General features: G+C 51.5%; 1 protein-coding gene across 3 annotated transcripts in view; it reads right to left on the reverse strand.

Annotated features, from left to right (window-relative positions):
- Nucleotides 1-15,095, reverse strand: part of SEC16B (SEC16 homolog B, endoplasmic reticulum export factor) — a 276,625-nt gene that overhangs the window by 223,346 nt on the left and 38,184 nt on the right. For all 3 annotated transcript variants that reach the window (XR_012724949.1, XM_075320161.1, XM_075320162.1), the window contains exon 8: nucleotides 5,844-5,998. Coding sequence is in view for 2 of the 3 variants with exons in the window: in XM_075320161.1 (XP_075176276.1) it covers nucleotides 5,844-5,998 (155 nt within the window). In the remaining variant the exon portion in view is untranslated. The remainder of the gene's footprint in view (nucleotides 1-5,843; nucleotides 5,999-15,095) is intronic.

The following is a 15,095-nucleotide window of genomic DNA, read 5'->3' on the forward strand; positions in this document are numbered from 1 at the left end:
ATGCTGCGGAGGGTTTGGAGCCCTAAGGAGGCAGTCATATGCTGCACGAGAGCAGTACTGAACTATGCTGTGGAGGGGGTGGAGCCCTAAGGAGGCGGTCATATGCTGCACGAGAGCAGTACTGAACTATGCTGTGGAGGGGGTGGAGCCCTAAGGAGGCAGTCATATGCTGCAGAGAGCAGTACTGAACTATGCTGTGGAGGGGGTGGAGCCCTAAGGAGGCGGTCATATGCTGCACGAGAGCAGTACTGAACTATGCTGTGGAGGGGGTGGAGCCCTAAGGAGGCGGTCATATGCTGCACGAGAGCAGTACTGAACTATGCTGTGGAGGGGGTGGAGCCCTAAGGAGGCGGTCATATGCTGCACGAGAGCAGTACTGAACTATGCTGTGGAGGGGGGGAGCCCTAAGGAGGCGGTCATATGCTGCACGAGAGCAGTACTGAACTATGCTGTGGAGGGGGTGAAGCCCTAAGGAGGCGGTCATATGCTGAACGAGAGCAGTACTGAACTATGCTGTGGAGTGGGTGGAGCCCTAAGGAGGCGGTCATATGCTGCAGAGAGCAGTACTGAACTATGCTGTGGAGGGGGTGGAGCCCTAAGGAGGCGGGTCATATGCTGCAGAGAGCAGTACTGAACTATGCTGTGGAGGGGGTGGAGCCCTAAGGAGGTGGTCATATGCTGCAGAGAGCAGGACTGAACTGTGCTGTGGAGGGGGGAAGCCCTAAGGAGGCGGTCATATGCTGCAGAGAGCAGTACTGAACTATGCTGTGGAGTGGGTGGAGCCCTAAGGAGGCGGTCATATGCTGCAGAGAGCAGTACTGAACTATGCTGTGGAGGGGGTGGAGCCCTAAGGAGGCGGGTCATATGCTGCAGAGAGCAGTACTGAACTATGCTGTGGAGGGGGTGGAGCCCTAAGGAGGTGGTCATATGCTGCAGAGAGCAGTACTGAACTATGCTGTGGAGGGGGTGAAGCCCTAAGGAGGCGGTCATATGCTGCAGAGAGCAGTACTGAACTATGCTGTGGAGGGGGTGGAGCCCTAAGGAGGCGGTCATATGCTGCAGAGAGCAGGACTGAACTATGCTGTGGAGGGGGTGGAGCCCTAAGGAGGCGGTCATATGCTGCAGAGAGCAGGACTGAACTGTGCTGTGGAGGGGGGAAGCCCTAAGGAGGCGGTCATATGCTGCAGAGAGCAGTACTGAACTATGCTGTGGAGTGGGTGGAGCCCTAAGGAGGTGGTCATATGCTGCAGAGAGCAGGACTGAACTGTGCTGTGGAGGGGGGGAGCCCTAAGGAGGCGGTCATATGCTGCAGAGAGCAGGACTGAACTGTGCTGTGGAGGGGGGGAGCCCTAAGGAGGCGGTCATATGCTGCAGAGAGCAGGACTGAACTATGCTGTGGAGGGGGTGGAGCCCTAAGGAGGCGGTCATATGCTGCAGAGAGCAGGACTGAACTGTGCTGTGGAGGGGGGGAGCCCTAAGGAGGCGGTCATATGCTGCAGAGAGCAGGACTGAACTATGCTGTGGAGGGGGTGGAGCCCTAAGGAGGCGGTCATATGCTGCAGAGAGCAGGACTGAACTGTGCTGTGGAGGGGGGGAGCCCTAAGGAGGCGGTCATATGCTGCAGAGAGCAGTACTGAACTATGCTGTGGAGTGGGTGGAGCCCTAAGGAGGCGGTCATATGCTGCAGAGAGCAGTACTGAACTATGCTGTGGAGGGGGTGGAGCCCTAAGGAGGTGGTCATATGCTGCAGAGAGCAGTACTGAACTATGCTGTGGAGGGGGTGAAGCCCTAAGGAGGCGGTCATATGCTGCAGAGAGCAGTACTGAACTATGCTGTGGAGGGGGTGGAGCCCTAAGGAGGCGGTCATATGCTGCAGAGAGCAGGACTGAACTATGCTGTGGAGGGGGTGGAGCCCTAAGGAGGCGGTCATATGCTGCAGAGAGCAGGACTGAACTGTGCTGTGGAGGGGGGAAGCCCTAAGGAGGCGGTCATATGCTGCAGAGAGCAGTACTGAACTATGCTGTGGAGTGGGTGGAGCCCTAAGGAGGTGGTCATATGCTGCAGAGAGCAGGACTGAACTGTGCTGTGGAGGGGGGGAGCCCTAAGGAGGCGGTCATATGCTGCAGAGAGCAGGACTGAACTGTGCTGTGGAGGGGGGGAGCCCTAAGGAGGCGGTCATATGCTGCAGAGAGCAGGACTGAACTATGCTGTGGAGGGGGTGGAGCCCTAAGGAGGCGGTCATATGCTGCAGAGAGCAGGACTGAACTGTGCTGTGGAGGGGGGGAGCCCTAAGGAGGCGGTCATATGCTGCAGAGAGCAGGACTGAACTATGCTGTGGAGGGGGTGGAGCCCTAAGGAGGCGGTCATATGCTGCAGAGAGCAGGACTGAACTGTGCTGTGGAGGGGGGGAGCCCTAAGGAGGCGGTCATATGCTGCAGAGAGCAGTACTGAACTATGCTGTGGAGTGGGTGGAGCCCTAAGGAGGCGGTCATATGCTGCAGAGAGCAGGACTGAACTATGCTGTGGAGGGGGTGGAGCCCTAAGGAGGCGGTCATATGCTGAAGAGAGCAGTACTGAACTATGCTGTGGAGTGGGTGGAGCCCTAAGGAGGCGGTCATATGCTGCAGAGAGCAGTACTGAACTATGCTGTGGAGGGGGTGGAGCCCTAAGGAGGCGGGTCATATGCTGCACGAGAGCAGGACTGAACTGTGCTGTGGAGGGGGGGAGCCCTAAGGAGGCGGTCATATGCTGCAGAGAGCAGTACTGAACTATGCTGTGGAGTGGGTGGAGCCCTAAGGAGGCTGTCATATGCTGCAGAGAGCAGGACTGAACTATGCTGTGGAGGGGGTGGAGCCCTAAGGAGGCGGTCATATGCTGCAGAGAGCAGGACTGAAATGTGCTGTGGAGGGGGGGAGCCCTAAGGAGGCGGTCATATGCTGCAGAGAGCAGTACTGAACTATGCTGTGGAGTGGGTGGAGCCCTAAGGAGGCGGTCATATGCTGCAGAGAGCAGGACTGAACTATGCTGTGGAGGGGGTGGAGCCCTAAGGAGGCGGTCATATGCTGCAGAGAGCAGTACTGAACTATGCTGTGGAGTGGGTGGAGCCCTAAGGAGGCGGTCATATGCTGCAGAGAGCAGTACTGAACTATGCTGTGGAGGGGGTGGAGCCCTAAGGAGGCGGGTCATATGCTGCACGAGAGCAGGACTGAACTGTGCTGTGGAGGGGGGGAGCCCTAAGGAGGTGGGTCATATGCTGGACAAGAGCAGGACTGAACTGTGCTGTGGAGGGGGGAGCCCTAAGGAGGCGGTCATATGCTGCACGAGAGCAGTACTGAACTATGCTGTGGAGGGGGTGGAGCCCTAAGGAGGCGGTCATATGCTGCAGAGAGCAGTACTGAACTATGCTGTGGAGTGGGTGGAGCCCTAAGGAGGCGGTCATATGCTGCAGAGAGCAGTACTGAACTATGCTGTGGAGGGGGTGGAGCCCTAAGGAGGCGGGTCATATGCTGCACGAGAGCAGGACTGAACTGTGCTGTGGAGGGGGGGAGCCCTAAGGAGGTGGGTCATATGCTGGACAAGAGCAGGACTGAACTGTGCTGTGGAGGGGGGGAGCCCTAAGGAGGCGGTCATATGCTGCACGAGAGCAGGACTGAACTGTGCTGTGGAGGGGGTGGATCCCTAAGGAGGCGGTCATATGCTGCATGAGAGCAGGACTGAACTGTGCTGTGGAGGGGGTGGAGCCTTAAGGAAGTGGGTCATATGCTGCATGACGGCAGGACTGAACTGTGCTGTGGAACCCTAAGGAGGCGGGTCATATGCTGGACAAGAGCAGGACTGAACTGTGCTGTGGAGGGGTGGAGCCCTAAGGAGGCGGGTCATATGATGCAGAGAGCAGGACTGAACTGTGCTGTGGAGGGGGGGAGCCCTAAGGAGGCGGTCAGATGCTGCACGAGAGCAGGACTGAACTGTGCTGTGGAGGGGGTGGAGCCCTAAGGAGGCGGTCATATGCTGCATGAGAGCAGGACTGAACTGTGCTGTGGAGGGGGTGGAGCCTTAAGGAAGTGGGTCATATGCTGCATGACGGCAGGACTGAACTGTGCTGTGGAACCCTAAGGAGGCGGGTCATATGCTGGACAAGAGCAGGACTGAACTGTGCTGTGGAGGGGTGGAGCCCTAAGGAGGCGGGTCATATGATGCAGAGAGCAGGACTGAACTGTGCTGTGGAGGGGGAGCCCTAAGGAGGCGGGTCATATGCTGGACAAGAGCAGGACTGAACTGTGCTGTGGAGGGGGGAGCCCTAAGGAGGCGGGTCATATGCTGCACTAGAGCAGGACTGAACTGTGCTGTGGAGGGGTGGAGCCCTAAGGAGGCGGGTCATATGCTGCACAAGAGCAGGACTGAACTGTGCTGTGGAGGGGGTGGAGCCCTAAGGAAGCGGGTCATATGCTGCACAAGAACAGGACTGAACTGTGCTGTGGAGGGGGTGGAGCCCTAAGGAGGCGGGTCATATGCTGCATGAGAGCAGGAATGAACTGTGCTGTGGAGGGGGGAGCCCTAAGGAGGCGGGTCATATGCTGCATGAGAGCAGGACTGAACTGTGCTGTGGAGGGGGGGAGCCCTAAGGAGGCGGGTCATATGCTGCACAAGAGCAGGACTGAACTGTGCTGTGGAGGGGGTGCAGCCCTAAGGAGGTGGGTCATATGCTGCAGAAGAACAGGACTGAACTGGGCTGTGGAGGGGGCGGAGCCCTAAGGAGGCGGGTCATATGCTGCATGAGAGCAGGACTGAACTGTGCTGTGGAACCCTAAGGAGGTGGGTCATATGCTGGACAAGAGCAGGACTGAACTGTGCTGTGGAGGGGTGGAGCCCTAAGGAGGCGGGTCATATGCTGCGCGAGAGCAGGACTGAACTGTGCTGTGGAGGGGGGGAGCCCTAAGCCCTAAGGAGACAGGTCATATGCTGCACTAACTTCTCAACACAGGACCTGCTTCCTTCTGTGCTGGGAATAAAGGGAGTACAGACACAGAAATGGCAAAATACTCCAGATTTTATAATACACATACATTACAAAGATCATTATTGGTAACACTAAAATTTAATTTAAAATAAAAAATATTTTTCCAGATCATCCCTTAAAATCTGGCAAATCCCAATGACAGTAAGGGCGGCGTCACATGCTACGATATATCGAGCGATATGTCATCGGGGTCACGGATTCTGTGACGCACATCCGGCATCGTTAGAGACATCGTAGCGTGTGACAGCTACGAACGACAGTGAACGAGCAAAAATACTCACCTTATCGTTGCTCGTTGACACGTCGTTCATTTTCATAAAGTCGTTCCTCCTTCTGCGCGCCGGTTGTTCATCGTTCCCGGGGCAGCACACATCGCTCCGTGTGACACCCCGGGAACGACGAACACAGCTTACCTGCGTCCCGCCGGCAATGCGGAAGGAAGGAGGTGGGATGTTACGTCCCGCTCATCTCCGCCCCTCCGCTTCTATTGGCCGGCCGCTGTGTGATGTCACTGTGACGCCGAACATCCCACCCCCTTCAGAAAGAGGATGTTCGCCGGCCACAGCGAGGTCGTTCAGGAGGTAAGTATGTGTGACGGGGTAAATGACTTTGTGCGACACGGGCAACAAATTGCCCGTGATGCACAAACGACGGGGGCGGGTGCGATCGCTCGTGCCATCACACGATAGATCGTCCCGTGTGACGCCGGCCTACCTCAGAGTAATCCATCAATGCCGCTAAACATATACAGCTGTGTATATAGGATCTATAACAAGGAAACATTCATAACCTATTGATCTGTGCCCTCTGATGTTATTTCAGTTACCTCTGTGCTGTGAATCTCCACAAGTGCTGGTTGACCCTCATCGGGAAAGTTAGGGCAAACCCTTATCAATTGCCCCCGGGCTCCAAAGCACACGGTGACATGGGGCAAGGAGAACTTCATCGGAGCGGTTGGTTGCGGAGTTTGCTCCAAGGTGTCTTTAAAGAGATGAAAAAAATAAATAAATATAATTAAAAAAATAAAATAAAAAAAAAAAATAAAGTACATATGGATCAAACATAGTGAACTATCAGCAAACTGCAACGATCTAAATAATAAAGGAGGAAAAAAAAATATCAAATCTCTATTATACCGTCATAAGAACCAGGCAGCTATGTATAGTTAATGTGTAAAACCGCACCATGGTGCCAATATAACCGCTATCCTCATTTATTAAATCCGCAATGAATGGTATTGGCCGGGCATTGACTACTAGAACATAAATTGCTTTGTCCAGCCCTGGATTGCTTAGATTAAACTTGGCTTTTACTGTGAGAACCTGAGACGGGCACAGATAAAAGGCGAGACTTGTGACGGTTTCATTAAAAGGATGGCATGTTGGGTAATTTGTATAATAATTCAGCAGCAAAGGCCTTTTGGGTATTACAGAAATGTGAGAGGAACGGTAATGATTAAAGGGGAGATCTAGCGCTTCCTTCTTGGCTTTGTGATATGTTGCTCAATAGTCTGGGTTTTTTAATTTCCATAATTAAATGTTGTTTGATGTCTTTCACTTGGAATGATATTGCATTTTAAACTTTTATTAAACACCACTTAGCTGTTTTTAATTCTATGAAACAGCTCGGGTCCTTTTACAGAGCTGAAGTTTAGGAGATTTTTTTTTTCTTTTTGTATAAAAGCCTTATAAGCATATGTGACGCGCCCAGGGCCGTGAGGTGCTCGGTGCCGGGGTAATGGTGCGCCATGGGGGTCAGTCGTGGTCGCGGCCCGGTACCGTGACCCTCGGGGTGCCGTCCCTCAGAAAAGAAAGGGGGGATCTTTGGTGAAATAAAAGAAAAAGGGAAAAATAAAAATAATTAACGAATTTTCGATTACGCCAGGTAATTTGGGGCCGCCGCTGCAGGTTTCTGCTGGGGATGATGGAGTGATGCAGCCTGGATGTAAAGAGCCCTCCGCAAGCAGGGACAGGCCCCAGAAGTGAATGATGGGGGTAGTAATGGGGAACAGTCTATGTGAGTGCACACCGTCAAGGAAACAGTCCATACCAGTAATTGCAGATTCCACTTGCCTTGTTTACTTTGGTTCTTGAACCATGGGTTCCAGGTGTACCCACTCCCCTTGTTCTCCGTGCCAGCTGGACCTGGAATGGCTGTCCTCCGTGCACACTCATTGTGATTGGACTCCTGTGGCCTGTAGCTACTCGGGAGTCCCTTCTTTTCAGTCTTGGCCCTAATGCAGGCTACCTGGACTATTTAGGGGGTTCAGTCCCCGGTCCTTTCTTTGCTGCTTGTGCTTCAGACTTTTTTGGGTTGGCGATGGACCTTGGAGATCTTCTTCCCCGGCAGAGTTAACAGCTGACCATAAAGTGTCCCACTGTTCTAGGGTCTGCACCCCGCCTTGTGCTGAGTCCTGTGAGCCTTGGTTCCGGACTTCCATAGGCATCCCGTGGTCCCTAGAGTCTGCTGCTTTCACAGGTAACAACACGATGCCTGGAGTCCCGTTCCAAACTCCACAGTTCTCACTCCTGTTACAGCACTCCGGTGGTTCTTCAGGTCATTCTCTGTACTTTCCACTTTCTACTCCTCTCCTCCTTTCCTCACTTCACTCTTCCCTCAACTCACTACTTCTCTCAACTAACTACTACTTCCTCCCGCCAACTTCCCAACTGACCACTCCCCCTCGCTGGGTCTCTCCCTACAGATTGGGTGGCTACATCCAGTCAGCACCCTCCCCTTTTACCTGTTACTAAGCAGTCTCCCAGTTTGGTGTTGGGGTTGTGAATGTGGCCTGCAGGTGCTGGTGTGTTTGCTGACACGGATATTCTGGGGTTTTGGGTTTCCACGGGTTACATTTGTGGCACATGGTACCGCAGGGGTGCTACACATAGTTCAGACGGAATTCAAGTGTCCTATTCGGAGCACGGGAGATACATCGGGCGACCGTGGCTAGAATCTTGTTTACCAAGTAATTTGTTTTATTATACATACTGTACATATTCTACATAGTGGAATGCTTACTCTGAATGAGATACAGTGGAACCTTGGTTAACGAGAACAATCTGTTCTGGGATTGTGCTTGTTAACCAAGTTACTCATTCAGCAGAGCAAGATTTCCCATAGGAAATCATTGCAATGCAGACAATTCGTTCCACAACTTGTTAAATGTCCCATCCTGGTCCCCTATTATGCTATTCCACACACGTACAAACACGCACAACATGCACAAACACGCAGAAACACACATATTATGCTCACCTTACCTTCCGCTCCCTCGCCGGCCTCCTGGAACATGTAGTTCGCCCATACAGGATGTGTATCGGGTAACCATCGCGACCGATGCCGGACCATCCGCTCCCAGCACGCTGACGTCAAAGGCAGGAGCCACTTGCCTCTGATTGGCCAGCGTGCTGCCTTTGAGTAGCGGCTGACAGGGGAAGTTCCTCCCTCGTCGCGATGTTTACCCGATACACATCCTGTAGCAGCGAACTACAAGAACTATGAGGCCGGCGATGGAATGGAAGGTAAGGTGAGCATAATAAGTGTACCTTCCGTTCATGGTTCTTGTAGTTCGCTTAACCGGAAGTGTGTGCGGTGAGTATTTTGCTCGTACAGCAAAGCTTGCTCGTAAACCGAGTTACAAATTTACAGCAAGCTTTGCTCGTTACGCGAAATACTCGCTAACTGGGTTACTCGTTAAGCAAGGTTCCACTGTATATAATTTTACTAAAAAGGCTTAAGTCCAGCTTCTACACTTAAAGTTTACCCCCAAAAGAAAGCAGACACCCCTTAAAAGAATCGCACTTACCAGACCCCAAATAATTATAGCTAGATAGCGAATGGGCTCTCACATACAAACCTGCATCACTGTCAGGTCCCCCTGCGTGCTACAATGGTTGGCTCCCCCTGGTGACTGGAAGCCAACCACTTTTGTGGAGTGATACTCTTAAGGGCACTTTACACGCAGCGATATCGGTATTGATATTGCTAGAGAGCGTACCCGCCCCCGTCGTTTGTGAGTCACTGGCAAACTGCTGCCCGTGGCGCACAACATCGCTTACACCCGTCACACATACTTACCTGCCTAGCAACGCCGCTGTTGCCGGCGAACCGCCTGCTTTCTAAGGGGGCGGTTCGTTCAGCGTCACAGCAATGCCACTAAGCGGCCGCCCAATAGAAGCGGAGGGGCGGAGATGAGCGGGCCGAACATCCCACCCACCTCCTTCCTTCCTCATTGCGGGCGGCTGCAGGTATGGTGATGTTCCTCATTCCTGCGATGTCACATATAGCGATGTGTGCTGCAGCAGGAATGACGAACAATCTGCATCCTGCAACAGCAACTATAATTGGGATTAGAACGACCCGTCAACGATCAATGATTAGGTAAGTAATTTTGATCGTTAACGGTCGTTTCTGCGTTTCACACGCAACGACGTAGCTAACGAGGCCTGATGTGCGTCACGAATTCCGTGACCCCAACAACATCTCGTTAGCGATGTCGTTGCGTGTAAAGCGGCCTTTACCCAATCTGTTTGTGAGAGCTACAGTGCAATGCAGCTGGAACTGCGAGGGACAGCGATGCAGATCTCTGTGTGAGTGCCCATTATCACATTTGCCTGGTGTAGAAAGCATGGCGGGGGTGTTCAGACGTACGTGCGTTGCACAACAAAAAACACAACAAAAGAGGGCACTGAGGATACAATAACAGCAAGAGGCCCTGAAACTAGTGAGAGGGGTTGGCGGGACACCTCCTATACTCAGATGCAGCTGTCATTCCTCTCCTAGCCAGTCCCTATACAGTCTCCGCAACTGTCGCCAAGCAGGAACCTAAAACCCTCAAAAGATCCTATAGATGCCCTGACTAGTGAAGGGCAGGTGGGGTTCACTAGACCTCACCGCTGCACTAACAAGACACAAGGTAAGTAAAGACAAACAGGAGGAAAAAGCAACCAAAAAGGATAAAGCCTAAGAACAGGAAACTTCCACAGCAGCACCTTCCTCCAAGGCGGCCAGAGACCAAAAGACTTTGTATCTTCAGCAGGGATTGCTGGGTAACACCACTATTTAAGCCTGAAGGGCATGACAACAAAGTAAGTGCAGCTGAAACACACAGCTAGGAACTGCTTGGAAAAGCTGCAAGAGAAAAAACGACATTTAATAATTTCAGTACTAAGAGAAATGAAGCCCATTTAAATGAAAAGAGCCAGATGAGAGGCTCCAGTCCAAAGACTGTCAGTGATCTCAAAAAGCAGGGAGATGAACGTGACACCCATCAACTATCAGCACTTGCCAACTGTAATTGTTCGAGGTCTGGTAAGTACAATTTTTTTTTTGGGGTGGGTGTAAGTGTCTGCTTTCTTTTGGGGGTGTCTGCTGGCCTTGATGAAGAGGTCTGCTGTATTCTTTAAATTTTGCTGCTTGGAAACTTCCTTAAGGAACCGCAACTAGGGCTTATTTTTGGAGTAGGACTTATATTTAAGCATACTGTTACGTCACCGCCAGAGTCTGCTCCAGCGACTTCTACTCCGATCGCCAGGCGACACCGTGTTCCTGCCATGGATGGTGCTGGTGATGAGAGAGGAGTCGATGCCAGCAGCACCGGTGATCGCAGGCTCCGATCATCCACTGGGCTGGGTTATCTTGGGATCTGCAGTACCGCTGGCTGACTGTAGGTGGCGAGTGTCTCCCAGCTGAAGTACCATCATTCAGCTACAGCTAATGGGAAGACACCACACCCTTCTTATTCCCCCTCCTGTCTGCTGGCCTCTGCCAGAGATAGTTCCGATTCTGGCTCATGTGCTGTTTGTTTTGTGTTTCCTGTGCGCTGACTTGCTTGTTGTTGACTACCCTTCTGCCTGCTGTTTTGTACCTCGCTGCCCGACCCGGATCTGACCACTGCTACGTTTTCTGTTTACGCCTTTGCCTGCCGATTCTGTCCCTGTTCTGCTGTTCCTGGTTTGACCCTGCCTGACGACTACTCTCATCGGACTGCAGCCTTCCACGGGTAGAGATCTCCAGGGCCTTGTGTAATTCCAAATCCCTGTATAGGGGTTAAAGGGTTTCAGGGTTCTGGGGTCCTGCTTGGTGAGGGGCTTCCCTCTAGTCTGTGTCCATTACATCCCCCCTGAGTCTGTTTATCCAGGCAGGCGTTACACATACTCCAAAAAGCCAAAACAACCCTACTAGGTGTCAAGCTGCCACCAGGGGGAGCCGGAGCTCTGCAGCAGAAGACACTAAACGGAGCAATGAGAACCAGGAAGTAAATACACAGTGTTCTCGTACAGCACAGTTGGGGAGCAGAGCTGCGGGGCGTGCGAGGAGTAGTCAGGTGAGCTGGGTCAAGCACAGTACGGGCAAAAGGAGGACCGGAGAAAAGAGCAGAAGCGGAGTCAAGGTCAGGCCGAGGTCAGTACGAGAGGAAGCAACCGAGTGGGGAGGTAGGAGAGGGGACAGAGGACTGGAGGGACGACCAGGGGACGGAACACAGACAAGGGCACGGGGGCACAGGAACAGACGGATCAGGATATCACTCACAGGACCAGCAATCACAGACAAAGCAGCAATAAGCTTATAGCCGATGCTGGTTCACTGGAAATGTCAACTTTTAAGGCATCCAGGCTCCGGAAGTGAGGCCCGGGAGAAGGCTCTGCCCCGTAGCCATGTGGACGGGGAGGCGAACCATGACACTAGGGCTTATTTTTGGGGAAGGTCTTATTTTTGGCAAAACAGTAAGTGACATGTGACATATCATGAAAGGGTAGGCACCAAAATATTATGAGGGTACATTTTTTTCAAACCTTCTATCTTTGTCTACCCCACTACCAAATTATAAACACCTGCAAGCACTGCTTCTTATTGGTGCAGTGCAAAGAGTACCATGTCGGAACTGCCTATGCAGAGCGCAGCAAGTGAAAGGAGTTTATCATAGGCTGCTGCGTTCTACATAGACAGTAGCCGAAATTACAAAACTTGGTATAATGGTTTGAGCATTGTCTTCTCAATTGCTGTTTAGGCAGAGCACAGCAACCGATGACAAATTCATTTTGACTGTTGTTGTCACGAGCGTGTTGCCTCTGTAAGTTACATCTTGTATTGGAGTAGATTTACTCTCATTTGATGCTGAAGGAGTTAAGGACTCTTTCCCTTCTGGCTGAGATTACTCATAGCCTTAATCACAGCTTCAGCATTTTGTCATCATGCTCTTCTGCTATATATACCCACTCCTGGCTTTACTCCATGCCGGTGATAGATCTTCTATACTGACAACTTTGAAGGAGCCTGTCTCTGGAGAAGCTGAGGTGTTGTTTCAGTTGCAGCTGTGAAGTTTGAGATGGTGACTTCTCTCCCCTCTCCCTATTGCCAGGTCCTTCCTTTAAATCTTCGCAGGTTTTCCCTATGTGTTGCGCAGCACAATGGGCGCCCCTCGCCCCGGTAGCAACAGAGAAGATAAAAGATGATAATACTTATTACTAATAATATCTTCATTCATTACTATATGCTGCTTTTACATTTTTAGTCTTTTTATAACCCTAGTAATTAGAGTTTAGGTTAGAATTAAGGATTGGGGTTAGGGTTAGTTTAGATCCAGGGTCAGGGATAGTGCTAGTCTTATTTTTACATTTTATGTTTGATTTTAGGCAAAACAGTAAAAGTTCTGAGGTCAAAGTACAAACTATAATTATTTTCCTCATATTTCATGTGCTTGGAGGATAAGGGGGTTCAATACTGGATTAGTGGAAGGGACTTGGGGAGTGCAAACTGCCTACGGTTCGGAAAATACTTGCCTTGCCCCAGGAGCTGACGACTCATGCTGTTGCCTTTTGTTAACTAAAGCTTCAGATTGAGTAAATGTGAAATGCCACATCCAATATCTACAACTCATCACCACTGCTGCCAGCAGCGTATTATATTGGAAAGTATAGGGTTCTTTGATTGCAAATAGTTTTCCGAAAACCTATCTCCGGTGGCCACAGAAGAGGAACTTAGTTATGCATTTTGACCCCAGTCAGGTCTCTCTTGTAAAAATATTGTCTTAACGTTTTCCTCTATGTAGATAATAGCATAAATAAACGGAAGGCGTCTTCTTGAGGACCACCCCTGACCCTGTGCATTTGCCCAATTAATCATAGTGTCACGGTCGTCTCCCTGCTGTTTTGAGACTAGTGACAGCCTTAGGACTGGAGCCTCCCATCTCCATCTTGACGCCTCATTTAAACAAAGTTTCCTTTTCTTTGGGGTCTCATGAGTTAATTTCAGGTTTTGTTGCCAGCAGCTCTGAACTGGTTAGGTGAGCTGTTGCTACTACTTTGGGCCCATGCCCATTTAAGTTAAATACTGGAGCCTTCCCAGCAGTCCTTGCTGCTGTTAGAATAATTTCTACTCTGGCCAGCCTGGTGGAAGGATCTGCTGAGGTTCTGTCCTGTGCCCATCCACCTGCTACTTTAGAGTCTATGTGTAACAGTGAAGTTTGGTGTTTTGTATCCTTCTGTTTTTTCCCCCTGTCTGTCTTTCCTCTCCCTCCATGTTTAGTGGTGAGTCTAGGCAGTGAGAGTTTAGGGCCAGCTGAAGGACCCATGTATCCTACTCGAGGACAGGTTGAAAGAACCTGTATAGGGACGCTAGGAAACTCAGGAGTCAGCTTGAAGTGTGTTCAGGATGTGCCTCTTCACCCCTCTCCCTAGCAGCAGGGACCACTGTTGTTTCGTGACCCTGGTGTTACCCCCTTTCTGTGGTGTTTTTTGGTAGTGCGTCAGACGCCTGTTGGCCTGATCACATGTGTCATATACGGACATCTTCTACTCCGTATGTAATGTGGCGCCCTGGACAAGCCAGGACGTCAAAGGTACAGCAACAACACACCCCACACCCCGGTTAGGAACACCAGAGTCACACACAAATCTTTGTTGCCTCCCTCCAGGGGCTGATGTCCACACCAGGTGGGGTGGGGCCAGGCGGTTGGCTCCACCCACCGAGGAGTTCACAGTCCTGGAGGCGGGAAAAGGAAGGCAGTTTAGAGGAGAGACAGAGAGGGTGAAGGAGTGAAGTGGTAAAGGAGCAGTCTGACCGTGTCCGGGTACGTGGCCTGGGCACCTACAGCAAGGTTTGCAGACGGTGGTAACCGTCTGCAGGCGAAGCCGATTGACGCACAACCGTAAGGACCGGGGTCAGGCGGTGGCCCGCCGGTACCGGACCGGGGAGCGAAGAGAAGCCAGCACCATTCGGCAGGGCCTACGGACCCCGACCAGGCTTGGAGTCGCCGTTAAACCGGTCAAATCCGTCAGCGACGGGAACCTCCGGGGTTTCCCAGCAGCAAAGACCCGACTGAAGGCAACCACTCAACCGTGAAAGGAAATACAGCTACCGCCACAGCTAGAGTTCCCAGGGCCAGCGCCTGCGGGATAAAGGGGCTCATACACCGCTGGGGAGCGGGTCACCGGTGGGAAGCCATCGGGGCCGAAAACACATCAAAGGTGCAGGGAGAGACAGTCACCGCCAACCTACCGGGAGTGACCACCGCAGCCGTCTGTGGTACCCGTCCATCCAGCCGTTTGTTTTACCAGAGACTCCGTGTATGTTACTAACAAATAAGGAATAACGTTTGGAACACCATTCTAAGTCTGAACTGGGTGCAAAAACCTAAAAAAACATCACTATGGGGAGATAAGGTATGCACACCAGCGACTATGTAAGGGGAATACATGGAATAGCAGAAACTGCTGTGTGAATACTGACTTGAAAAATCCAATAGCTATATGTAAGAGTGAAAATGTGAAAAATGGAATCTGCATTACTGCCATGAACATATGAATCAAGAGAAATTTAGCTACTGAATTGATCAATGCAATAGAGCCCCAACACTACGCCAAAGTATTTCTCTACGTTGGGGTCCCTAGCTTGTGTGTGTCCTCTCATGCAGTTAAAAAACTTACCGTGTATGGGAAGCTGAGACCCAGGCTATATATAAGTTTTTTAACTGCATGAGAGGACACACACAAGCTAGGGACCCCAACGTAGAGAAATACTTTGGCGTAGTGTTGGGGCTCTATTGCATTGATCAATTCAGTAGCTAAATTTCTCT

Source organism: Anomaloglossus baeobatrachus, chromosome 8, assembly GCF_048569485.1.
Source record: "Anomaloglossus baeobatrachus isolate aAnoBae1 chromosome 8, aAnoBae1.hap1, whole genome shotgun sequence".
NCBI classification, from domain to species: Eukaryota; Metazoa; Chordata; class Amphibia; order Anura; family Aromobatidae; genus Anomaloglossus; species Anomaloglossus baeobatrachus.